The sequence below is a fragment of the Halichondria panicea genome, chromosome 13 (genome assembly GCF_963675165.1).
Source record: "Halichondria panicea chromosome 13, odHalPani1.1, whole genome shotgun sequence".
Lineage (NCBI taxonomy): Eukaryota > Metazoa > Porifera > Demospongiae > Suberitida > Halichondriidae > Halichondria > Halichondria panicea.
In genome coordinates, this window is record NC_087389.1 from 1493668 (window position 1) to 1516912 (window position 23245).

The window sequence follows — 23245 nt, forward strand, 5'->3', positions numbered from 1 at the left end:
CTAGCGCATGCTGCATGCTGCAAAAAGGCTATTATTTTGCGAAAACCTTTCTAACAATCATTCCACGAAAGTTTATACTCTGGTTTTATACCCTCGAAATATACCCGCTTATGGTCCCCGACAAATTTTTGAGATCAACGATATACCAAAATTATAGTTGTTGAAAGATGTTCACAACTACACCCCGCCCTCAGTTTATAAATTAATCAATCTCTTTCAGCTGCGAGTAGCCATACTTGAATTCTTTGATTTTCTGATTTTCTGAAAGTTTATAGATAGAGACTTTCCCAAAATAATGGTTTCATTAATGGAAGACAAAAGAATTTGCCAATTTCAGCCAAATACCATCTGGACCTTCTGTTTTGAGACTATCAATTAAGAATTGAATTCGAATTCGAATTCACGTGACAACTAATGCAATTTTCATAATAATTAATTTGGATTAAGTGAAATTAAAAATGCGTAGAGATCTGTATCAAAGAACCAATCATAAAAATCCATAATTATTTCTAGAGTAACTATAATTATATACTACCTGTGAAGTTAGGCACAATCTAACAAGTCCTAGATGGTTACACTTTTGGGGCACTTCGATCTTTTGTCTTAACTTTCTTGAGTTTTCCTTTAGTGAATCCTTCAATGGACCCGAGGAGGGCCCCTCTCTTCTCTGTGGGGGGTGGTCTGTCAACCTGGGGGGCCGGAGGGGTTGCAGTTGGAGGGGGAGGAGCTACAGATATGTTGGGAAAAGAATTAAAAATCTCCAACTAAACATTGGGTAAAGATCAACACAACGCTACACTGCACTATTGCGTCTATTACCTTTTGGAGTTGCTGAGGATTTCTTGGTCTTAGCAGTACTGGAGGTGGTGGATGCTGCTGGCTGAGTGGAGGAGCTTTGAGAGGCAGGAGGAGGGGCAGAGTTTGCCTTGCTCCTCACGGCAGTACTGGCTGTGACCCCCGAGGTCCCAATGGTGTTCTGGCGAGGGAGGGCTTTGGTGGTGGGGTACGATTCAGGCTCACTGGTCTCCTGCAGTGACAGCTGTTTCTATAGGGGGGAGGGGAGGGGGGACCGTTAGTTACTGAACTAAGTATGGAGCCGCCAGAGTCTATCGCTTACTTTTCTCAACTTTCTTCTCTTCCTTTTTTCTTCCTCTGACATGAGGCTCTCCTGTGCCTTGGACAGTCTCTTGAGCTGTGAGACCTGTGGGAAGGCAGTAAGAAGGCAGTAAAGCAACAACCACACCGTTACTAAGCAACAAGGCAGTAAAGCAAAAACCACAGCAGCGTTACTAGGCACAAGGCAGTAAAGCAACCACAGCGTTACTAAGCAACAAGGCCACAAAGCAACCAACCTTACTGTCTCGCCTCAGAGTCATAAAGAAATACAACAATGTCATGGATGATTCACCTTTTTCTGCTCCTCGTGCAGTCGTAGCTCCATCTTTGATATGTGTTCTTTGAGGACCTCCTTGAGTTTACTTGACACCTTCATGAGGGGTTTTCCCCCTGTGGGTGGTAGGGAGACTGTCGAGAAAAATCTGTGGGAATTTATTTGATAATGAATAATCAGTAGCAGACAATCTGAATATAAGAATGACAAGGTTTCAATTCCCACACAAACTGCACAATGCAGTCAACCAACTCACACATCATCAAGTAGATTAGATAGACTGGGGAAGTTATCTTTAATCCCATTACTGGTCAGAACCCTCTGAAGTATAGGCACTGGGGAAGACACAAAATCAAAGTATAGCCACATTGAGCTCGCTAGTAGCTGAGGGTTGTGAGTGTCTCACCTACTCCAGCAGGTAGTGACTCAGGCACAGAGTCCAGGGTGGCTGTCTTAAGTTCTTGTCCCATGCACATCTCGTACAGCATATGTCCAAAGCTGTACACTGTCTCTGCCTCATGACTCTGTGTCAGGAGGGTTAGTGATTGTTCCACCCAATACACAAACAGCTACACTGTATAACTACTAATGGTGAATCTATTCCTTGCAAAAAGGCTTGCATTATGACAACATTATAGGGAGGTGGTGCTGAAACAAGGTATGCAGGCTTTGCTACACAATTTGAACATGTCAGTAATGAGGCACACATGTACAAGTACAAGCCCCTAGAGCAACACAACAACAATGCCCTAATTATGTGCTTGTAAAAATGGATGGAGGCCACTTGCAAGCTAAATATATATCACATACATGAATTCTCCTGATGTCGATGAGGTGGTGTCTGTGTAGTGAGGGCACTCCCACTAAACTGTTCTCAATGTCCACCAGCCTGGAGAGGGGGGATAAGCCAGTGATGGTGGGGGGTGTTGTGTGGGGGGAGTAGTGGGACTTACTTGCAAGTGCCTCTGTCCAGCAATACATTGCCAGCATGAACCTGACCTGCAAACCAGACAGACAACAAGGCAGCATAGTATATGGTGTACCACAGCTGCTTCCACAGCAAGAACAAACTACACACACACTCACCAAGAGGGAAACCTTTCTCTGACAGGAACACCAGAGCTTCAAGCACTTGTCTGCCATATTTGGCAATATCTGGTAGGCTCAGAGCTCTAGACCTAGCTGGCTGGCCATACTTCTGCAAGACAGAGCCTTGGAATCGTTGCCCGTAGATGGTATCTCTGAGTGACCCTGAGGGCATCAGTTCTCGCACTATCATCATCCCCCCTCCAGTGTAGTTGGCCAGTACAGGGGACAGAATGTAGGGGTGCTGGGGGGATTAGGGTCAAACATTGTACACATGCATACGGCATTAATGTATATGTTATGTAACACCAGGAGCTCCTAGTAATACCAACACATTCACATATATTTGAAGAACGCTAAAAATGCAAATAGGTGGTGCACTATGGAATTCAACTTACCCTCAAATCTGTCATGACCCGGAAGCAAGCCTCCATTTCTTTCTCCCCCAGAGAAGAGTCAGGCCCTGGCTCACACTGTGTGGTAATTAACACACCATGCAGTCAAATAGTAACAGGTGGACAGTACTCTTAGCATACCCATGACAACATGTGTTTGGGTAGTCTGTGGTCAGTCTTACTGGCAATGACGTAGTACTGCTTCCGTATCCTCCACCCTGTGTCACAGAGGTGAATACACTGCACACACACTGGTATACACCTGACTCACCTATATCTTTGAGAGGTTCCACAACTGACCAAGTCGGTTCAGAGCGAAAAAACATGGAGGCATTGCGAAGAGCATCCTCTGAGAAGCAAAACATTGTCAACTGGGTATATTTTTGGTGAGCACATAAAGCTAGCCAGCTGGCTACCACATTAAACATACAGATGTTTGTATGTAAGAGCATTGAAAGCTCTTCTCCCAAAGGCACTGATGATCACCTGATAACCACTAGAGTAGTACACTAAAACTACCATACAGGGGATGCTACTCCACACATCACCCACCATGAAAGGAAAGAGAGTAGTTGGTTGGATCGAGGAACTTCTTGACCTCAAAGTGTCGCCTGAGTACAGGCGCTGCCATGACCTGGTCCAGGAATTTCTGGAGGCCTTGCTGTCTATCATTCAAGAACTGTCTATCTGTGTTCCCAAACATCTTCTTTGAAGGGATATCCAGTGGTATGTTGGACACCTGTAGTCATGGTAAAAGTGTACATAATGAATTCTATGGACACTTCCTGGCAAGAGCAACGAACGGTAGATACAACGTACACTGTATAAAATTCTATCACCAATGGACACACATTTTCCTCCACTCTTCCCCCCCCCCCCTCCACTCTCCCCCCCCCCCCCCACCCCCCCCTCCACTCTTCCCCACTATCCACCACTCTCCTCCAATCTCCATCATTAAATGTGCATGCTAGAGAGATACTCACTTGCAGTGTCTGGTAAAGGGCATAGAAGTTGTTGTAGCGATGGCTGACCTGCACGAATGAAACAATGTAGTAATCTCTGCACATTAGGTACGTGTGCATGCTGAGAGACACACCCACCTCCCAACTGTCCTCCGGGTTCTGTCCTCTCTGTACACGAACCACATACGCCTGCAGGGGGAATACAATAATCAATCTAATGTGCTATAACATTTCTGGGAGCTTACTGCATGGCTTTGCTTCCCAGCCACTTCCATCCTGTGAGTAGTGATGGTGGGGATGAGGGGGATAGTGTCATCCAGAAACTTCTTCCGCTCTCTCTTCTCCAGCACACTTGCCATTGTTTTTTAGTCAATAAAACCAACACAATTCATGGACGGTCCAAACAAAACAGGCAGCTAAATTTAGCTTGCAAACTTCACATGCACAGGCACTGTGTACTTTATAATACTTGGCTTCTGACCACATGACCTCTTAACCTTTGACCTGTATTGACCCAAAGGGAGAATCGCCTCGATTCCAGGTCTTTGTGTTGCGGCTTAGAATAGAGGTTACAACACTAGCCACATGGCAGAAGAAAATGAGTAAACCCAAGAAGCCTAAGCGTGGATCTTCTTCAGGGGGCCCCTCAACCTCAAGAGCCCAGGCATCAAGCCAGCAGGAGGTAGGCTAAATTGAGAATATAAAGCTTTAGATCTATGCATCAGCCTGGGTAGGTCTACCAGGAGACTGTATATACATTAGGCCACAACAAGAGGTAGTTCTGTTTCTGGTCAGGTTGCTTTCCTGATTACGTGAGGCCAGGAGGGACAACAGCAACTGAGCCACACATATTTGCAGTGTCATCATTTTTTTTATTTTTCACAGTTTGTCTTTAAAAAAGGTTTACAACACAAAAATAACATCTATAAATAACATACAGGTAGAGGTATTTTATAGGCTTTTGGCAACCAGAACATTGAACTGAGAATTGTCTCTATATCAAACACCTATATACATGTACTGTCATTGCACTAGCTTGAGCCATTGTACGTGCTCTGTATCAAAGCAAAAAAGCAAAATGAGACCACATAATTATTGTGTTAGCATAATAACATCTTTCATTGCAAAATACAAGATAATAATTATATACAGATACAAACACTAGCTTACTGAATATTAGTGTTGTAGGTGCTGTACATGTAATTATTGTAACACCCACTCAACCTAAAGTGAGTGGGTGTTGTTTGCGCATGCGCATTAGGTGTGTTGCTGAAAAAACAGCCTAGTGAAATATTGAGCGGCGGATGGACCAGAAACAGAACTACCTCTTGTTGTGGCCTTAATATGCCGACTGTCTATGCAGGATCGGGCTGAGGAAATGGAGTCAACGCAAACTCAAACTCAGAGGGACAGTCTTTCGAAGAAGAACTTTGACCAGATGGACCCAAAGCTACAAGAGAAGAAGGTGAGCTAGAGATGCCCATTAATAGGCCAATCATTGTTTCTCGTCCCCGCCCACTCCTACCTCTATTAAATCATAGATAAAGAAGAGAGGGATTGGCAACGGAAGTTAAAACGTAGACTTTTGTGCAGGGGGTGTGGCTTAATCCTGAAACGATGCGTGTTGTCCCCTACCGTAATGCCGCAAAACACTTTTTTTTATGTTTGAGGCCTTACACAGAGCTTTCTAAGACCCCCCAAAACTTCATTTCCATGCTTCTTGATGATGTGTATTATGTGGAAATTCCCAAAATTGTTTCTAGATTGTTGAGAAAGAGCTACAGGTACATAGCGCTTTTTTCACCTCTTTTCACCGTTTTTTTATGGCCATGTACCAATAGCACCTATAATATAGCTAAGATTGTCTAACTAAGTAGTGTCCTGGATCACATATAGCCTCAAGCATGGAAATGAAGTCTAAAATTAGCAGCAGGATTGTTATACTGACAGTAAGACAATCAGTTGTCTCCTCAACCATTCCCAGCCTGTGCTTTACTCGAGGCTGTCTTCCTACGTTGAAGTAGATAGCCTCGAGTAACCGCGGCGTGGTTCGGGGGGCAACACGCATCGTTCAGCAAATTTACATGAAATTTACTTCCGTTGCCAATCCCTCTCTTCTTTATCTATGATTAAATACCACGGTGGCACCGCTTGCACATTCATGAAGCCATGTGTGAGTAATAGCTTTCTGAACCAAATGAATTACCGCCCACCCTCATCCTGTATTAGCAGGAAGTGTATGAGAGTTTGTGTGGCCTTTTTTTATTAGGCTAATGAAGTGATCAGTGCTAATTTGTAATGTGTCATCTATATAGCTGACTTGTCTTTATTATGTACGAGACCTACTGACTACAAACACCACCTGTCAGCAGTATAAAGTCATGCATAGACTCAGGTGTTAGGTTGTGATTAAAACATGTGAGGTAGTGGCTCTCGGATTACATTGCTAAGGCATCCTCTTTGACATTGTTTTCTTTGTAAACATGATGAATGTAATAAACGGGGGTGTGTGTGTACAGGTGTGTGAAGTTGTCCGCTATCTCCTTTGTGCTCAGGGCAGATCAGTCCCAGTCAAGAAGAAAGGTATGTATGTTTGTATGCACTGATGCTATCCAATACAGGATGATGCTAAGCCTCATTAAGTCTCAATGGCGTGTGAGGACTCATCTGATTTTTTCGTAATCACCTATTTTAGTATACCATTAACGTTGTCATGAATTGTGAATGTAATTTCCTCTCCTGCTCAGAGCTGATTGACAAGGTAATTACTTCACAGCACTCCAGAGCACTGCTTTCCATCCTGAGCCATGCAAATGATCGGCTCCAGGAGGTAATGCCACCACAGACTGTTGCCTGCTATCTATATACTGAGTCACTCTATCTTTAAAATTTGCAGGTATTTGGACTGGAGATAAAGAAGATAAAGAGGGGCTCAGTTGAGTCTATCATTCTCGTTAACAAGCTCCCAGCTAGTCTAACAGGGGAGCTCTTGAAGTGGTGTGTATGTGTATACTGGGGCTCTCCCGTTGTTTCACTAAAGTGTATTCATTGTATATGCATGTGACTGTACTGTGCATGCGTGCAACCCACTAATTGTCAGTAATTGACTAGAGGCATTGTTGTGTGGGGTTAGATCTAGTGTAGCAATGCAGTTGTATTGTAGAGCTATATTTAGTTGTCTCCATGGATTATCTCATGAATGAAACAAGTGATGGCAACAACCTATCTGATGAGTGTGCTAACAGGACTGCCTCTATTGTGCTACAGTCTACCCTACCAGTCATTCTCATATGCCATGCTTGTGTACTCACCATCCTAGTTGTCTCCAGTGTTCTCACCAATTCTATTGTGATTCTGTTGATCTGCAAATACAAACTTCTGCAAGTTAGAAATGTCATACTTATTGCAAGCCTCACTGCTGCAGATGTTCTGCTAAACATATTCTATTCTCTGCCATCTCTGGTGAATACTATCTCCAAACAGTGGCTATTCACAGACCATGGATGTACAGCATTTGGATTTCTAGCCTATGAGTTTTTGTTAACCCGTTGGATTCTCATGGGAATGCTTTGCTTGGACAGATTCTTTACAGTTCGTTTTCCATTCAGCTACCCCAGACACAGTAAGAAGATTCTATTGATCCTTGCAGCAGTGGCTTGGATTCTCCCGTTTCTAATTTCGTCGGCTGTTTTGTTTGGAGTTGGCGAAGGTCGATTGAGAGAAGGAGGACCTACTTGTTTACCGACGTGTGTTGACGATCCCCGTTGTCAGCTCTATTATGCTGTCTGCACTTCAGGTACATTCTTTATCGGAGGTATTCTACCAGTGCTGCTGTATACGTGGATGTTCTATCAGGGAAAGAAAGGGAGGTCTATACTACAAATGGGAGTTATGTCGGCCACTGAAACAGGAGGGAGTATGGCCGTGAGACGATCGTTCAGTCATTCACTGGATTACCGAGAAAAACGAGCGCTTGTAACATTTCTGCTTTTGTTAGTAACTGTTCTTGTCACCGGCGTTCCCGCTTATATCCTACAAGTTGTCCGTACAGCAAGCGTTTATTATTCGTGTCAGATTCCAATCTACGTTTCGTTTGTAATCACTGAGCTCTTAATGTCGGCATCAACCTTAAACGCTTTAGTTATTATGAGAGATAGAGACTTTCGTCATTGTTTCAAACAATTTTTTTGTCGACGGTTATCATCTCAAACAAAAGATTCATTTACAGGCAACAGTGTGTCAAAAAGTGCATCAAATCGTCTTAGCAAAGAAACGACAGAGAATGGACTGCAATTGTCAAGTGACTCTGTAAATAATAGTAATGGCATTTCTTAATCCACTGATACCAATTATTTATTTTTGTGTGTATGTTTCCTTGAATCAACAATGACCATTGTTAACCTTAAGAATTGATTTTACTCCATGATTCTAGTTAATTTTAAGTGTCATTTTTTTATTATTGGATGCATGATTCTAATCGTAATTGATCATAGTGCTCTGTTTCTTACAGGAGCAAGGCTGATAAATCGAGAGTGGGTCTACTCTCTGTTGTTCTCGCTCTCATTATGATGAAACAAGGCAGAATGTCTGAAGGTATGACAAAATTGTATTTGTGTGTTGGTGTGATCACTCTTATTAGCATATTTGACCAATTATTATATGTTAAAAGTGGTTGTATCGAATTTCTCTGTTTTATTATTGTATTTCCTTCCCTAATGCTCCCAGAACATCTTTGGAGTTGTTTGGGGCGGCTAAAGCTATCTCGTGACGGGTAAGAGAAAAGCTATTGATTTCAGAACAAGGAATTGAATTACGGTACTGTCACATACATGTAGGATGAAACATTCTACTTTTGGAGATGTGGGAAGAATTATCAGCAAAGAATTTGTGGAAGAGCTGTAAGTTATGCACACACACACACACACACACATACACGCACACACACACACACACATACACGCACACACACGCGCACACTAAACTATAGTGTAACTGTAGGGCATTTAAGTTGTCTGTAATTAAGCCGTACGTGTCATTCACTTGTGTGGCTTTTTTAAAGTGCTTCTCTCTACACACGCCCACATGCACACACGGCACAGCTACCTTGATAGGGAGAAGCAAGTGGTGGGGGATGGCCACGCCTTCAGCTATCGGTGGGGACCCAGAGCTAATGAGGAGGTGGACAGAGTCAATCTGTTGCAGTTTGTTGCCGAGACATATGGGGCCGATGTAGCCACCTGGCAAAGACATTTTGAGCAGACTTCAGGTCAGGACTAGCAAGAGGATTGCAGATAGACGGGCAAAAAACGCTTATGATTTACAATGTTGCTATTCATCATATCAATTATTTACTAACTGTGTTTGTTTTGGCTATTCATCTGTATCATTAATTAGTTTCTAAAAACTATATAGCGCGAACATTTCGCAGGTACAAAGTTTCACTATTTGGCTCAAGAGCCCTTAGAAAAAATGTTCGTGGATTAATGGAAACCACACCCACCAAAGAGCTTTGCATGTGAAATGGTGCGTGGGATTTTATCCCAGTTTTAATATAATTTCCCGTTAACTACTCAGCCCTCTAAAAAATTTCCCAGCTATACGGTAATCATTTATAAGGCTTGTTATTGTCATGTTACTAATGTTTGCGATTCATTGATACTCTTTTGATATTACTCCCGCCTGTTTCTCATCAGCAAAAATGTCTTCCTCCCACACAAAGATATGGAATTCAATCTAATAACTCGTTAAAAAAGTTGTGTGTACATAAAAACACTTAAACGTTGCTAGCTAGCTATTCAGTTGCCTTCTAGTAGTTGGTCTCGAATAGCAGTCAGGTTCTCATGAGCTCGTTTAGAGTGGGCCAGCTGAGACTCAACGTAGCCAATCATATTGCTTCCAAAAAACTCTGCATACTTTTGCTTGAACAATTCAATCTGTAGAAAACAATTGATATTGATAAGCAAATATTCTGTATAATTATTATAGACATCACATCATGTTAATTACAACGCACCTCTTTTCGTGCCGTTTCAGTGATATCCTGGAGATCTTTCTGAGCTGCTTCTCTCGCATCTTCTGCCTAGTGTGTGTGCATGTGAGGTGATGGTGTACCTCTTATGGCCTGGGGTGGTGCTCTTACTTCAGCTTTCTTTTCAGGTTTGGCCTTGCCCAGCTTGCTTGTGCATGTCAGGAGTTTCTGAAGCTTTGACAACCTTCTGTACAGCATTTCCTGTGTGTATGATTTGTGTACATGTGATTGCATGTGCGTGTGTGCGTGTGTTTGAGAATGGTAGATACAGAAGTATGGGGGGTGGATCGGGCTTTCTGACACATAAATTACTGACTCAGCCTAAAACTTAGAAACAGCTCAAAGTTATAAATGCTGTATCTAGGTTATTTTACATAATCTATCACAGTGTCTGGGAAGCTCTTCAGTAATAGTTAAGGGACTACGGAGCAGACAGCACAAAACAATACAGGTAGAAAGTGCAAACAAATGCCCAACCTTGAGAGTCGAGAATGATGGGTTAAAGAGTCTTTAACGATGTATGTGTGCGTGCGTGCATGGGTGTGTCTGTGTGTGTTGTGTGTGTGCATGCGTGTGTGTGTGTGCGTGTGTGTGTGTGTGTGCGTGTGCGTGTGTGTGTGGTTTGTTGTGTGTGCATGTGTCAAAAACAAAATGTAGTGAACATATGCCATGACTGCTAATGGGACAAGGTTGACTGACCAGCCAAACAAAAGTGTTTTCCCTAAAACATGTTGCAGTCAACACATTCCCTAAGTAACCCACATAACAGCGGCCACTACACTCAGCCAAATACATAATTATTATCCTTAACTATCACACTGGCATGCAGTTGATTAACAAGAATAAAAATAAAAAGAACCTTTGCTTGAAGTGAGTAGCGGTGGTAGAGGTCGAAGGTCATACCAATGGTGTGCCTGCTGTCCAGCGATTTTGAGTGCAGAGATTGCTTCTCCTCATCCAGACCCTCTCCTAGTCTCTGGAAGGTGCTAAAACAACGAAGAAGACAATCAAGTGATGATTATGCTGAAAACCTGATAGGGAAACAAAGCTAGCAAGCAAATTGACAATCAATCGTTGATTTAAACCCACTACGAACTTGTTATAAAACCGCTACAAAAGGTAAACCTATAAATTGACTGTACCTGGAGCATACTTTGTTTCGAAACGTTTCAAAAGTGGAGTGCTCCTTAAGCATACCTGCAATGAACACCTGGGAGCAGGCCAAACCTGAACAGGTACAACGCATAATTATAATGATACAATCTCCAGTGGTGTCTTATAAAAATATTGTAGATGGTTTCTAAGCAACTGAGATACATGCAGACTAATTAGTACACAAGTGTGTTACATATGTGTGTACATAAGGATGGTTTCTAAGCAACTGGGTACATCTAGACACACGTACAATGGTATGTTGTAAAAGCCAGAATGCGGAGAATGAATGAATGAAACGGAATATGGCAGAGATGAATTACTATATTTTTCGATGGACACAATACTTATTGCCATTGTAAGTTGAAGTCATAGTTGACTGGTACTACAATAGATTTCCACACACATCATGGGTTGTGGCAGCAAAATTCACATTTATACCTTCGAACATGTTTCTCATTACCACTGTGCAACAGTGTGTGCAACCTGTTGATCCTGATGTTCACACATGCAGAGTGTCATGTGATGATTACAGCCAGCTACATGCTATCTTTTGGATTGAGCATTAATTGATATTCAGTCAAAATGTCTTGTGCGCCTTGTGCAAAGTAGGTTTTATACAAATAGAGCAGACTTTAAGCTTCAAATTGATACCAAGATTGCCTAGTTTGCGCTTTCCTAGCTGGGTGAATAGTTGAATAGGTGGTTGGTTGTTCTTCAACACGCATAAATTGTTTAAAGGGCCAAAACTGTGCAGGCAGCTAGAAGAAAGGTGGAGTGTCCTATATGCCGCCTAGTTTTGGGCACAGCATAATTATTTCACTAAGGCTAGGCCCTGTCATGTATGTGTAATTTGTATATTATGTCTCATGTTGAATTAGCTACTGAGTAATCTACTTTTTTACTCTTTGTAAAAAAGCTTCTGTCACACTTTTCACAAGTCACACTGCACTAGTAATAATTATACAGAGCACCATCAGCAGCTCTCTTTTTATGTCACTCCATATTCCGTTTCGTATTTCAGTCCATTCTGTATTCCGGCCTTTACAACATGCCCGACACACAATACATTATGTACGTACATAACGATTCTTAAACTCACTGTTTTTAGAGCTGACTAGTTTGGAGTGATTCTGTATTAAAGAAGAAAGGAGGTAAAACAAAGAAAGTTTTGATGAATGCATATTATGTCACCTGAGCACACTCCTTCAACAGAGGGGCTAGGTCAGTCACGTACTCCAGGAACCTGTGGAAGTCCTCCTCTGTATCCTGGGAAATGAATACATACAGTCACTCATTAGCTATAGCCAGGCCTTGTACATGCATGTATTTAGCTTGTACATTAGCTTGTAATTAGCTCGTATTTAGCTCGTACTGAGCTCGTACTGAGCCTTAGTTGTTGACCTACCTCAATTTTACTCAACTGAAACTCTGAGACTATCCCAGTGAATGCATTCCACAGAGTGCCTGTTCCCAACTTGTCCCTCTCGGAAACCTGTAGGGTATGTACTGTACTAAGAGATATATTTTTGGGCTGCATCCCTCCCCTTGTACTGTTGGTACATAATTATACTACCAGGAGTGCATGAATACTACATAATTATACTATGACTGTATGAGCCTAGACTGGACTGTCTGCTATTACCTCATGATTGGCCACATAGGTGTGTACAGTGTCATTCTCAGAAAAAAATCTGTGATCAGCCAGTGTTTGCATAAATCTGGAAGAGAAGGATAATGGTTGGGAAATATCTGGCATGACAGGTACGCTTACTGTTCCACTTCGATGCAAGGTAGTCTTGTGACATCACCAAACATAGCCTGTGAATCATCTCCTAAAATCACCATTTTGGGATCAACTGATTTCACAGAAGGGGGAGGGGCTGGTAGAGGAGGCAGCTAGGAAAGAATGAAACATTACATCAACACTCTAATTGTAGCAACGATTGTCTCCTCTCACAATGTATCCTCCGAGCTCCATTTTTCGAGAGAGGTTCCTGTGAAGCCATTGAAGGTCCTTGTATGAACGCTGCACTGTCTTTGTCTGACCATTCACCTCAACCTGTGCAGGTAAGAGCAGTAGAAATGTTGACTACCATAATAACTAGCCTCCTACGCAGGTCTCTGAAGAATGAGGAGCAGAAGAGGCCGTGCAAGACTATAATTTTAGCGTAGACTACATGATACAGTAGGTCCACATTAAACTCACTTCCACATTGAATATGAAGTCATCTGCAGTAGCCTCATAGCTCTTCACAGACACCTTTATATCATCGTGGGGGGTAGTTGGCTCACTTGCTGCAGGTCCATCATCATCATCATCATCAGCAGTAGTATCAGCTTGTGCATTATACTTCAATGGTGCACTGTTCCCAGGTATTGCGTCAGCCCCAGTAGGTGGAAATCCAAAGGACACATCATCTTGCTCCACATCCAGAGAGGCAGGTGGATCACTCTGTGTCTCTGCAGGCTCCTCTTGCTTAGAGAAAGGACTGTTGTCAAAAAGGTCATCCATCTTTGACACTTGTGACAATCCTCCACCACGCCCCCCCCTGGGGTTGACCTCTGACCTGTGTCTCTCTTCGGGATCACACTACCCACATGGCTGATAAATGGAAGTAGAGAGGCTGTGTACTGAGTTGTTAGAGGTGGATACACAGCTTGCTTCCCTACAAACAGAGCTAGATATTCTATTTCAAAGACAAGAAGAGCTACAAGAGAGGAAGAGCCTACTGAGTGCCCAGCTAGAGTCAATACAGGCAGTGAAACAGCAAGAGGAAGACACTCAATCTCAGAGGGCAGACTGGGAGGATGGAGTATTCCCATGGACGGACAAACTTCAAGCTACTCTGAATTCTATCTTCAAGCTCGATTCGTTTCGTCATCTTCAGCTGTCATCCGTTAATGCCACTCTCTCAAAAAGAGATAGTATCCTAATAATGCCAACTGGTGGTGGAAAGAGCCTCTGCTATCAGCTACCCACCTGTATGAACAGTGGACTCACTCTTGTCGTCTCTCCTCTAATCTCCCTCATGCAGGATCAGCTACTGGCTGTGCAGTCTCTCCAGATCGAATCAAACATGCTGAACGCTTCTACACCCAGAGACGAGGTCACTCGTATTCATCGAGCAATATCTGTTAAAGGCTCTACTCTTAAATTACTATACGTCACTCCAGAGAGGATTGCAAAAAGCAAACGAATCATGTCATCACTCGAGAAAGCATACAAACTGAAGCAGCTGTCTCTCATTGTCATTGACGAAGTGCATTGTGCCAGTCAGTGGGGCCATGACTTCAGACCAGACTACAAGAAACTAGGTGTTCTAAAAACTCAATTTCCTGATTGTCCTATACTCGGCCTCACTGCCACGGCAACCTCAAAGGTACTAGTGGATGTGAAGGAGATGTTATCGCTCCCACGGTGCCTGATTTTTAGAGCCTCCTACAACCGGTCCAACCTGTTTTATGATGTGAGATCAAAGTCCAACTCGCACAAGGCTCAGGTTGAGGAGATGGCTCAGTTGATAAAAACCAAGTACAAAAATGCTTCCGGTAACTGATTTAATGTAGTATTAGTTTATCACTGATACATTGTTTGCAGGAATCGTGTACTGTTTCTCTCGGAAGGATTGTGAGGAGGTCACTTCTGATCTGACAAGATTGGGAGTTAAGGCTGGATGCTATCACGCTGACAGAACAGGCCAGGAGCGAACCAGAGTCCACATGAACTGGCTCAAGGGATCTATTAAGGTTAGTTCTGAGTTAGCAAAGAGTCTAGTACTCAAACTACATACTGAAACAAACAAAACTTTCGATAAAGAAGCTACTTACTCGACTAATCGAAAGCTCCCCTAATAATAATTATGTGATGAAGCCCCTTTAGAATTTTCAAAGAACCCATGTTGTATTATAATTATTGTTTTACAATGGCAATTGTTGGATGTAAATCATGTGTTTTTTTTCTGCAGGTTATTGTGGCTACCATAGCGTTTGGAATGGGCATAGACAAGCCTGATGTTCGCTTTGTCATCCACCACAGCCTCAGCAAGTCAATGGAGAACTACTACCAGGAGAGTGGGCGTGGTGGGAGGGACGGTGCCCCAGCCGACTGTGTCCTATTCTTCAGAGCAGCTGACGTCTTCAGACAGAGCACCATGGTGTTCACAGAGCACACTGGATTGCAAAACTTCTACACAATGATTCGATATTGCCTTAACGTGACAAACTGTCGACGCTCGTTAATTGCTCGTAGCTTTGGAGAGAAATGGTGTGAGACTGATTGTCAAGCCGCCTGTGACGTGTGTGTATGGAAGAAACAAGATGGTCCCTCAGCCAGCAAACAATCAGAGGCTACAGCGTCCAAGCAAGATGTCACCAAACATTGTCAAGCACTGATTGAACTTATTGAGCATGCCCAGACACAAGATAAGAGGCTCACTTCACAGATGCTGATGGAGAGTTGGCGAGGACAGGGATCTCACAAACTGGCACACATTTCAGCCTCAAAGATGTCTATTACAGAGTGTGAAGCTCTGCTATTACACTCTATGCTGGAAGGAGTTCTAAAAGAGGACTTTCATTTCACACCCTATAACACCATTTGCTATATCGGACTGGGGCGAAAGGCAGGGCTAGTCAAGAAGGGAGTTGCTCGAATCACGCAAGCTGTCAGGTCATCTGTGAAGTTGTCCTCATCTCAAAGTGGTTCAAGCTGTAAACCAGACAAAGTATTGAGCAGGGTGACAAAGCAAACTATAAAGAGGAAGCTACCATCAATGTATTTAAGCTCGTCAGACGATGATGATTTCATGCAAGCACAAGGTCGTGCTAAGAAGTGTTGTAGTACTAACACTTCTTGTGATGTCATTGAAATAGACTCCTGATGTTTAGCATTTGATTCATGAATGCTACACAATGTGATGCTGTATGAATGTTGTTGTTTATAATTATGCTGAGTTTCATTACTGTTGAAAGGTCACTATTACATCATTGTTTGGATAAGCGTATACATGTACATGTACATGATGTAGATCTATTACCCTGAAATAGAACTTACAGAAGTATAAGCACTGAAGAAACAGTTATAGATTTATACTCTTGAGTGTCTACTTCTCGATCACGTACATGCTTCTACGAGTATAGGTAGGTGTGTATCAATACTTGATATCTGTAAATTACTGTGAGTCTAGAGTGTTAATTAAGATATCGAACAAGTCCTAATTCCACACACACACACACACACACACACACACACACACAGGCCCAGCACAGAATGCCCCAACTCTACTATGCGCTGGTTGCTCGACAGAGAGTCATCCTCTGTGACTACACCCTGAGGCAAGGCCCCTACGAATCCTCTGCTCTCTCAGCACTGGACAAGGCAATAGCTGACCGAGTATCGAAGATCAGCTATGAAGATGGCAATGTTGTGTTCCACGTGCTCGTATCTCAAGGATTAGCCTACTTGTGTGCATCAGATTTGGCGTTCGATCGTTCCCTTGCATTTGGTTGTCTCCAGGAGCTAGAGAACAGGCTGTACAGATCTCCTGGCTTGAAAGACAGAGCCGAATATGTCGGACCCTATGCTCTCAGGGGAGAATTCTCTGTAGACATGAGCCAAGTTCTCACTCAGTATGGCTCAGGGGATAAGCTTGGAAAGCTACAAACGCACGTTACTGCAGTGAAGGGAGTGATGAAGGACAATCTTGATAAGGTGGTACTTCGTGGAGAGACGCTGGATGATTTGGAGGGACGCTCCGAGCAATTGGCTAACAGTTCCACTAACTTTAGACACAGTGCTGTCAAGTTGAGGAGGAAGGAGCTATGCAGGAGAAACAAATGGTGTTGTTGTGTCAGCTCGGTGGTGTTTATAGTCTTGTTCCTTATCATACTTGGTATCGTCTTGGGAATTCTCAAAGGAACTAACGTAATATAATAGTTCTGAAAGTTTCGCAATGTTGCATCGCGAATAATATTGTTTGTGTTCCTTCACTTTATATTTTTCTACATATTTATATATACTGGTTTGTCAACTCCTAAGGATCTTATGCTGTGTTTTTGATTGAACATTCTCCCTATAATTATACAACATGTACAAATCATTTCTTATTTATGCTTGATCAACATGTTATAATTATTATTGCCAACAATTGAAGTAAAAATATATAATTATATAGACATCAACTAAGTCTATATAGCAGGATATAAACATACACCGTAGTGTTCTTCTAAATAGTCCAATACAGCTGGTACGCTTGAGAGAGTATTGAATACTCTTTGCTCTGGTCTAGTGAGCACACGGTCCAGCATGAAGATCAGGTGGTGGTGGAAGAGGGTAAAGGTCATTCCGGTACGAAGGGCAATCTCCACCCAGTCCTGAACACAAGAGATAGGGGTGTGGTCATAGCCTCCGTACATGGCCGGGTTGTCAAGGATACCACGAGCTGACATCACTCCTAGAAGAAAGAATGGACACTAATACTGTCAGAATGTTGCCGGACTGTTACATACCATTGACACCAGTGTGTTCATGCACACGCCTGATGTCCGCTTCATTTTTGACATCTCCATTGGCTACCACAGGAACACCAACACTCTCTTTCACCTAGACACAAGACATTTGTAATATAATTATTGCACGGAATCAAAAATCAACAAGCTATACTATATTCTATTCTACCCGCTCTATAGTTAAAACAGGCAGCTTAACAGTAGCCAGAGAATCTCACCAGTTTGATAGCATCCATGTTAGCAGGTTCTGCCCTCTGTTTGCTAGTCCGACCATGAACAGAGATCCAGGCCGCTCCAGCATGCTCTGCTCTCCGTACAAACTCAACCGTGTCCCTGTTTGTGGGTAAGAGTAAGCATACTTTGAGATGTTAGCTCTCGTAAGTATAGTTGTTTCTGATTGGCTCCAGTTTGTGTTGTATATGTAAACCAAGAGTAGATAAGGATATAAATCATGTAAACTAAACACATTTCTACAACATTCTCACCACCTATACAAACATTGCTAATGCTTTTACTTGAGGTTTTTGTGTATTCTCATCTTGACAGAGACTGGCAGCCCACTTCTTGACTTGGCTTGTCTGACCATATCTGTAACCAGCTCTGGCTCACTCATTAGCTGAGCACCGTAACCATCTGCCATGGCCCACCTGAATTAAAAATCATAATCACAAACAAGATGGCACCGAAACTGAACACACCTTTGAGGGCAACCACAGTTGAGGTCTACTGCATCTACAAACGGAGCAATGATAAGTGCAGCATCAGCAAAATCCCTGGCATTGCTGGCAGCAAATTGGGCCACCAGTGGACGATCTCCTGTTGCATTTAGCAGGGGAGGGTACAGGGGTTATTTGTACACAATGTAGATAGCAGTGTATGCAAGAGCCAGCAAATTACAATTGTTAGCAATAGTAGTAATATTTGTGGAGGCGACAAAAAGTACTTTCATAGATTACATAGCTACCATTGCAAGTTGTGAACTCGACATCTCTTGCTTTGCTGGACTGTACAAATGATTCTGATACAATCATGGGAGTGTAGGTGAGGTCACAGCCGTAGCGACGAACCAGCAATCGGAACGGCAGTCTGGGGGAAGTGAATGGGAAGTAGGGGATGTATATTTGGTACCTAGTTAACCATGGTGTAATTAGATATAGACATCTTGGAGTACTTTGAATAGCGGACCATGGGTGCACAAATCCTGACGACTTTTTTCTCTTCAAACAGTTCTAGTGGACTTTTATGGACCATTTCTTTGTGTGCAGTCATAGCTTGCTTGATCTTGACCTATAGTTTGAGATATACATTGTTGAGATGTGATGGGCATCACATAGAACACCATGTGGTCAAAAATGAGCTTTATTCGGAACTCCACGTGTTCTCTTTTTAGTGTCCAAGAGAGTTTATAGAGTTAAGATCAATCATGGTGCGTACTAAGAAGACGAGCAAGCGGATGCCCTGTAGAAAGAAGTACAAGATTGAGAGGAAAGTAAGAGAACACAACAGAAAAGTCAGGAAGGATACTAAAGCCAATGGAGGGAAAAGTAAGTCATAATTTAATACCAACAGGACGATTTATATGACATACATTCTGACACAGAGATGAAGAAAGATCCAGGGATACCCAACCTGTTCCCGTTCAAGGAACAACTGTTAAAGCAGATGGAAGATCGTAAGGCAAGGATTGAAGAAACCAAGGTCAAACAGAAGGCCCAAAGACAAAAAGAATATGCCAAGAAACGTAGTTTACAGGGACTCACTAACGATGCTCAGAAGAGAACCAGAGAATTCGAGAAAAAAGTATAAACATCAATGCATCTACATTTAATACACCCAGACTGGAGGTGCGACACGAGTACCTCAATTAGGCTTGGTCACGTGCAAAATTCAACAGTAAAGTTATTGTTTCATGTGACTAATAACCTCAATTTTAGCCTAATCGAGGTACTCATGTCGGACCTCCTCTGCATTACACCATTGTATCTATGTATGTACCACGAGTATGTATGTGGTTCTTGTTTCTCTGTAGCAACAAGCCGAGGCGACAGACGTTACCTCGACTGAGAATAGTATTGGGGTGGACCAGAGCCTGAGGGCCTACTACAGGGAGTTCAAAAAAGTAGTTGAGGCCTCGGATGTTGTACTGGAGGTGTTGGATGCTCGAGATCCCCTGGGCTGTCGATGTGTGCAGGTGGAACAAGCCGTGCTGGACTCGGGCTCCAACAAGAAACTCATCCTTGTGCTCAACAAGATAGGTATGTCAACATTGATTATCTAAGGCTTTCACTTCATTTTCCATGAACAGATTTAGTGCCGAGAGAAGTGGTGGAGAAATGGTTGAAGCATCTCAGGAACGAGTTTCCCACTGTTGCTTTCAAGGCCAGCACACAATCACAGAAACATCACTTAGTGAGTTATCCAGCCGATTAATCACTTTTATAGCTAGTATATCAAACTCTAGCTATAATAAAGAATAATTGTATGCTAGTAACAACCTAAGGCCCCTCATCAAGACCTATCGTCATTATGCTTTCGTCTCTCTCCCATTATACACACACAGTCACAGAAGAAGTTTCCACTGGGTACTGGCCCCAGTTCCCTCATGTCCTCCTCTGCATGTCTCGGAGCCGAGGTGCTCCTCAAACTACTCGGCAACTACTGCAGAAATGCCGACATTAAGACGTCCATCTCAGTGGGCGTAGTAGGTCAGTGCCATAATTATCATAACTTATATACAGACTAAATATCAGCATCATTAATTTAGTACACGTATACATGTTGTATGTAGTACCTAGGTCATGTGATAGTGTGCTCACCACTGTATGTATGGTGCTGTATTTTAGGTCTACCTAATGTCGGCAAGAGCAGTATCATCAATAGTCTGAAGCGCTCCAAAACTTGCAATGTTGGGGCCACCCCTGGAGTCACAAAGTAAGCATAACCTCATTACTCCACACATGCATTAACGAGTGCTCTCACTCTTGCAGGAACCTTCAGGAGATTCAGTTGGACAAGCACGTCAAGTTGATAGACAGTCCCGGCATTGTTGTGGCCGCCAAGTCCATGGATACAGCCTCCATGTTGCTACGAAACTGTATCAAGGTATGTCCTCTCTCTAGTCAGTGAGTGTATGACTGGTAACATATTATTATCATTTATATTCTGTGTGTTGTGTGTGTTGTAATTAAGGCTGATTTCTTACAGGTTGAGGCTATTCCAGATCCCTCACTGCCAGTAGAAGCCATTCTCCGCCGGTGTAACCGACTTCAGGTGAGGGGGGCAATGCTGTATGCTCATGAGGATAATATCACATTGATACACTCAGGTTATGGAGTTCTATGGCATCCCAGAGTTTGATGGAGTCCAGGAGTTTCTCTGTCACCTGGCCAAACGACTTGGAAAGCTACTAAAAGGTGAGACAATTAATATTTTGTGCATATGTACTGTGTGTCTTATAGATGTACTACTCTGGCTGGGGTTCAGTTTGTATTTATACAATTGTATTACCGTATTACTACAATGTTTTTCGACGGATCAAACAATGCAAACTTAAATTGCGTGTACTAATAATAACTTACTTATCGTGCTCTGTAGGTGGTGTACCTGATGTAGATTCAGCTGCTAGATCAGTGCTCAGAGATTGGAACACGTACGTTGCCATCATTTGCCCCCCCCTCCCCCCCATGTAATCTATCTTTGTCGTCTAGGGGTCGGATCAAATTCTTCACGCACCCCCCTGAACAGAGTTCCCTGCCCAGTCACGTCTCATCTGACATTGTACGAAGCTGGAGTGCTGCCTTTGACATGTCCGCACTTCATGAGGAGGAGAAACAAGACCTCAGTGGTACGATTAGGGGGAGGATAGTATTTATGTTGCTTTGTAGAATGTGTTGTGTGTGTGTCCTAGCGATGCTGCTAGTTATACTTCGGTGTGCGCATGCACAGCGAGATATACCGTGTGTGTAGAGTGTTACAGCTGCTGAAAGATCAATGAAGTGCAAGTAAGCTTCTAGTCACGTTTTCTTGTGTGTGGATTTGCGGATTTGCAAACTAATGTTTCGTTCTCAAGTTATGCTTACTTAGAGTGCCATTGCTGCTTTTTCAGGATGTGTGATAGCAAAACAAGGGAAAGACAGACCTAGTGCCAACTCAAGAGGAAATGTTGCTACTCTACTTAATAGTTAGCTCTGCACTAGAATGCTAGTTACCTTAAGGTGACATATTAATTTCTGCGAATGAGAGTAAAATCGCAAAACTTTGTACTCGCAGATAATTGGAAGCAATCAATCTCATTAAAAAACCACTTGCGAGTAATGATAAACGCTATGAATAACATTAATTCCACAACTTGATTTAATACCAGCAAAAATGAGCTAACAGTGAAATCGCAGACAAACCTATCTGTGAAAATATGTCAACTGCAAGAGAGAACTGCATGAGTGCGTGTCTTATTATCACCCTATGCATGTGTTTTATTTAACTATGAATGTGCTACCTATATTAATTTTATGTAATGTAGCGCTTCAGTTAGAGTGTTCTGTCTGTACTAAAATAATGTGTCATTGCCTGCAGGTCTTCAAAGAGGAGTGCCTGAGATGATGGAGATAAACCCGTCACAGCCACTGACAGAGGCTTTTGAGGAGGAGGAGGAGGAGGAGGAGAGTGAACTGGAGGAAGACATGGTGAGTTCTTCGATGGTCGTTGTTCTTGATCTTACTTTTTTCACATTTAGTAATAACAGGAGTGCTTGAATATATTCATGTACTCCTGGTAATAAAAATGATAAAGCATGTACATGTATATACCGTATAGCTTGTAATTTTCATGTGGTAAAATATTCGTTATTTTCGTGGGCAAGCTAACCTCCACGAAAACGTAGGCGTGGCTTGCCGGAACGCATGGAATGCAGTGCAGGCAATCAAGTCAAACAAAATTACTCACGAAAACCACCGTTTTCGAGTTGAACAAATTTTTAACCCCACAAAAGTTACCCGATATACGGTATTAATAGTATGTAATATTAATTGATATACTTGTTTCATATTGGGTTGCAGGATTCTGAGCTGAGTGAGTACAATGATGATGACTCTGAAATGGAGGATGACGAGGAAACTCCTAATAAGGAGGTATTGTTTATTCTGTGTTATTAACAATTAAATTAGATTCTCCTTTTTAGATGACTGTTGAGTTACCCAAGAGGAAAGCTAAGCAGGTATTTTGTGTATGGTGTGTTTTTGTCTAATTATCAACAGCTGCTGTTTATTTTGCAGGGGACAAAGACTCCATCACAACCAGGTTGGTGTACACTGTCATTATGTCCAGTCAGAGTAATCGTCTTTGTCTTCCATGTTAGTACTACACAGCTGTCGCCATTGTATTATATGCATTATAAGCCTTTGATTGTGTGTCTCTCCTTATAGGGCCCAGCCAGAAGGATGCCACCATGGATGACGACTCGTACAAATTTACTGACTTTTTTTAATGAAACATTTTAAATTGTTCTTGTTGTGCAATCAATAATGTAAAATGCTCTACACATGTCATGTGATAACCCACAGCTTGACCAAAAATTGGCTGATGTAACGAAACCTAGCAGGAGCTCATTTATTATATATAGCGTCTATAATGTCGTAATTCATGTACAGACCAGATTACTTCAGACCAGCTTCACCCCTAAAAACTGTTCCCTCGAGCTGGCCCAGTCAGAGGGATGATGCCACCA

The 23245-nt window shown here is 42.6% G+C and overlaps 7 protein-coding genes across 11 annotated transcripts; 4 read left to right on the forward strand and 3 right to left on the reverse strand.

Annotated features, from left to right (window-relative positions):
* Positions 1-375: 375 nt before the first annotated feature.
* Positions 376-4324, reverse strand: LOC135346372 (PX domain-containing protein kinase-like protein). Its single transcript, XM_064543969.1, has 16 exons — positions 4079-4324; positions 3972-4022; positions 3855-3902; positions 3424-3610; positions 3143-3220; positions 3013-3089; positions 2875-2949; positions 2477-2720; positions 2344-2389; positions 2201-2279; positions 1797-1914; positions 1647-1725; positions 1409-1538; positions 1118-1201; positions 820-1045; positions 376-727 (listed from the first exon to the last, which is right to left on the reverse strand). Exons 1-16 carry the CDS (start codon positions 4190-4192, stop codon positions 573-575), a joined length of 1791 nt encoding a protein of 596 aa, XP_064400039.1. The 5' UTR covers positions 4193-4324; the 3' UTR covers positions 376-572.
* Positions 4325-4354: 30 nt separating this feature from the next.
* Positions 4355-9240, forward strand: LOC135346375 (non-structural maintenance of chromosomes element 3 homolog). 2 transcript variants are annotated; one of them, XM_064543972.1, is made up of 9 exons: positions 4355-4515; positions 5197-5298; positions 6353-6416; positions 6581-6663; positions 6730-6830; positions 8344-8426; positions 8559-8604; positions 8669-8731; positions 8933-9240. In XM_064543972.1, the coding sequence occupies exons 1-9, from the start codon at positions 4432-4434 to the stop codon at positions 9108-9110; spliced, it is 804 nt and encodes a 267-aa protein (XP_064400042.1). In that variant the 5' UTR covers positions 4355-4431; the 3' UTR covers positions 9111-9240. The 2 variants fall into 2 exon arrangements, 1 of the variants encoding a protein (XP_064400042.1); XR_010398035.1 differs by lacking the exons at positions 4355-4515; positions 5197-5298; positions 6353-6416; ... (1 more) ...; positions 6730-6830; positions 8933-9240 and adding an exon at positions 6851-8141.
* Positions 9241-9494: 254 nt separating this feature from the next.
* Positions 9495-13575, reverse strand: LOC135346374 (sorting nexin-6-like). The gene is made up of 12 exons (XM_064543971.1): positions 13223-13575; positions 12974-13075; positions 12788-12912; positions 12659-12734; positions 12422-12508; positions 12208-12282; positions 12116-12146; positions 11004-11088; positions 10721-10847; positions 9973-10062; positions 9847-9912; positions 9495-9766 (listed from the first exon to the last, which is right to left on the reverse strand). Exons 1-12 carry the CDS (start codon positions 13526-13528, stop codon positions 9629-9631), a joined length of 1308 nt encoding a protein of 435 aa, XP_064400041.1. The 5' UTR covers positions 13529-13575; the 3' UTR covers positions 9495-9628.
* Positions 13576-13583: 8 nt separating this feature from the next.
* Positions 13584-15986, forward strand: LOC135346371 (ATP-dependent DNA helicase Q1-like). The gene is made up of 3 exons (XM_064543967.1): positions 13584-14565; positions 14615-14763; positions 14982-15986. Exons 1-3 carry the CDS (start codon positions 13626-13628, stop codon positions 15894-15896), a joined length of 2004 nt encoding a protein of 667 aa, XP_064400037.1. The 5' UTR covers positions 13584-13625; the 3' UTR covers positions 15897-15986.
* A 12-nt stretch (positions 15987-15998) lies between these two features.
* On the forward strand, positions 15999-17162 carry LOC135346380 (vesicle-associated membrane protein 7-like). 3 transcript variants are annotated; one of them, XM_064543977.1, is made up of 2 exons: positions 15999-16155; positions 16274-17162. In XM_064543977.1, exon 2 carries the CDS (start codon positions 16286-16288, stop codon positions 16946-16948), a length of 663 nt encoding a protein of 220 aa, XP_064400047.1. In that variant the 5' UTR covers positions 15999-16155; positions 16274-16285; the 3' UTR covers positions 16949-17162. The 3 variants fall into 3 exon arrangements, with proteins under 3 accessions (XP_064400047.1, XP_064400048.1, XP_064400050.1); XM_064543978.1 differs by having other exon boundaries at positions 16011-16192; XM_064543980.1 differs by having other exon boundaries at positions 16011-16155; positions 16285-17162.
* LOC135346377 (tRNA-dihydrouridine(20a/20b) synthase [NAD(P)+]-like) lies at positions 17143-18853 on the reverse strand. 2 transcript variants are annotated; one of them, XM_064543975.1, is made up of 7 exons: positions 18709-18853; positions 18488-18609; positions 18222-18339; positions 18039-18170; positions 17742-17856; positions 17524-17617; positions 17143-17468 (listed from the first exon to the last, which is right to left on the reverse strand). In XM_064543975.1, exons 2-7 carry the CDS (start codon positions 18552-18554, stop codon positions 17203-17205), a joined length of 792 nt encoding a protein of 263 aa, XP_064400045.1. In that variant the 5' UTR covers positions 18555-18609; positions 18709-18853; the 3' UTR covers positions 17143-17202. The 2 variants fall into 2 exon arrangements, with proteins under 2 accessions (XP_064400045.1, XP_064400044.1); XM_064543974.1 differs by having other exon boundaries at positions 18695-18837.
* A 77-nt stretch (positions 18854-18930) lies between these two features.
* Positions 18931-23063, forward strand: LOC135346373 (guanine nucleotide-binding protein-like 3 homolog). Its single transcript, XM_064543970.1, has 16 exons — positions 18931-19067; positions 19124-19323; positions 19553-19778; positions 19829-19932; positions 20084-20228; positions 20367-20454; positions 20511-20625; positions 20728-20793; positions 20849-20936; positions 21118-21172; positions 21231-21367; positions 22096-22205; positions 22578-22649; positions 22700-22735; positions 22794-22818; positions 22944-23063. Exons 1-16 carry the CDS (start codon positions 18947-18949, stop codon positions 23003-23005), a joined length of 1650 nt encoding a protein of 549 aa, XP_064400040.1. The 5' UTR covers positions 18931-18946; the 3' UTR covers positions 23006-23063.
* The last annotated feature ends 182 nt before the right edge of the window (positions 23064-23245 follow it).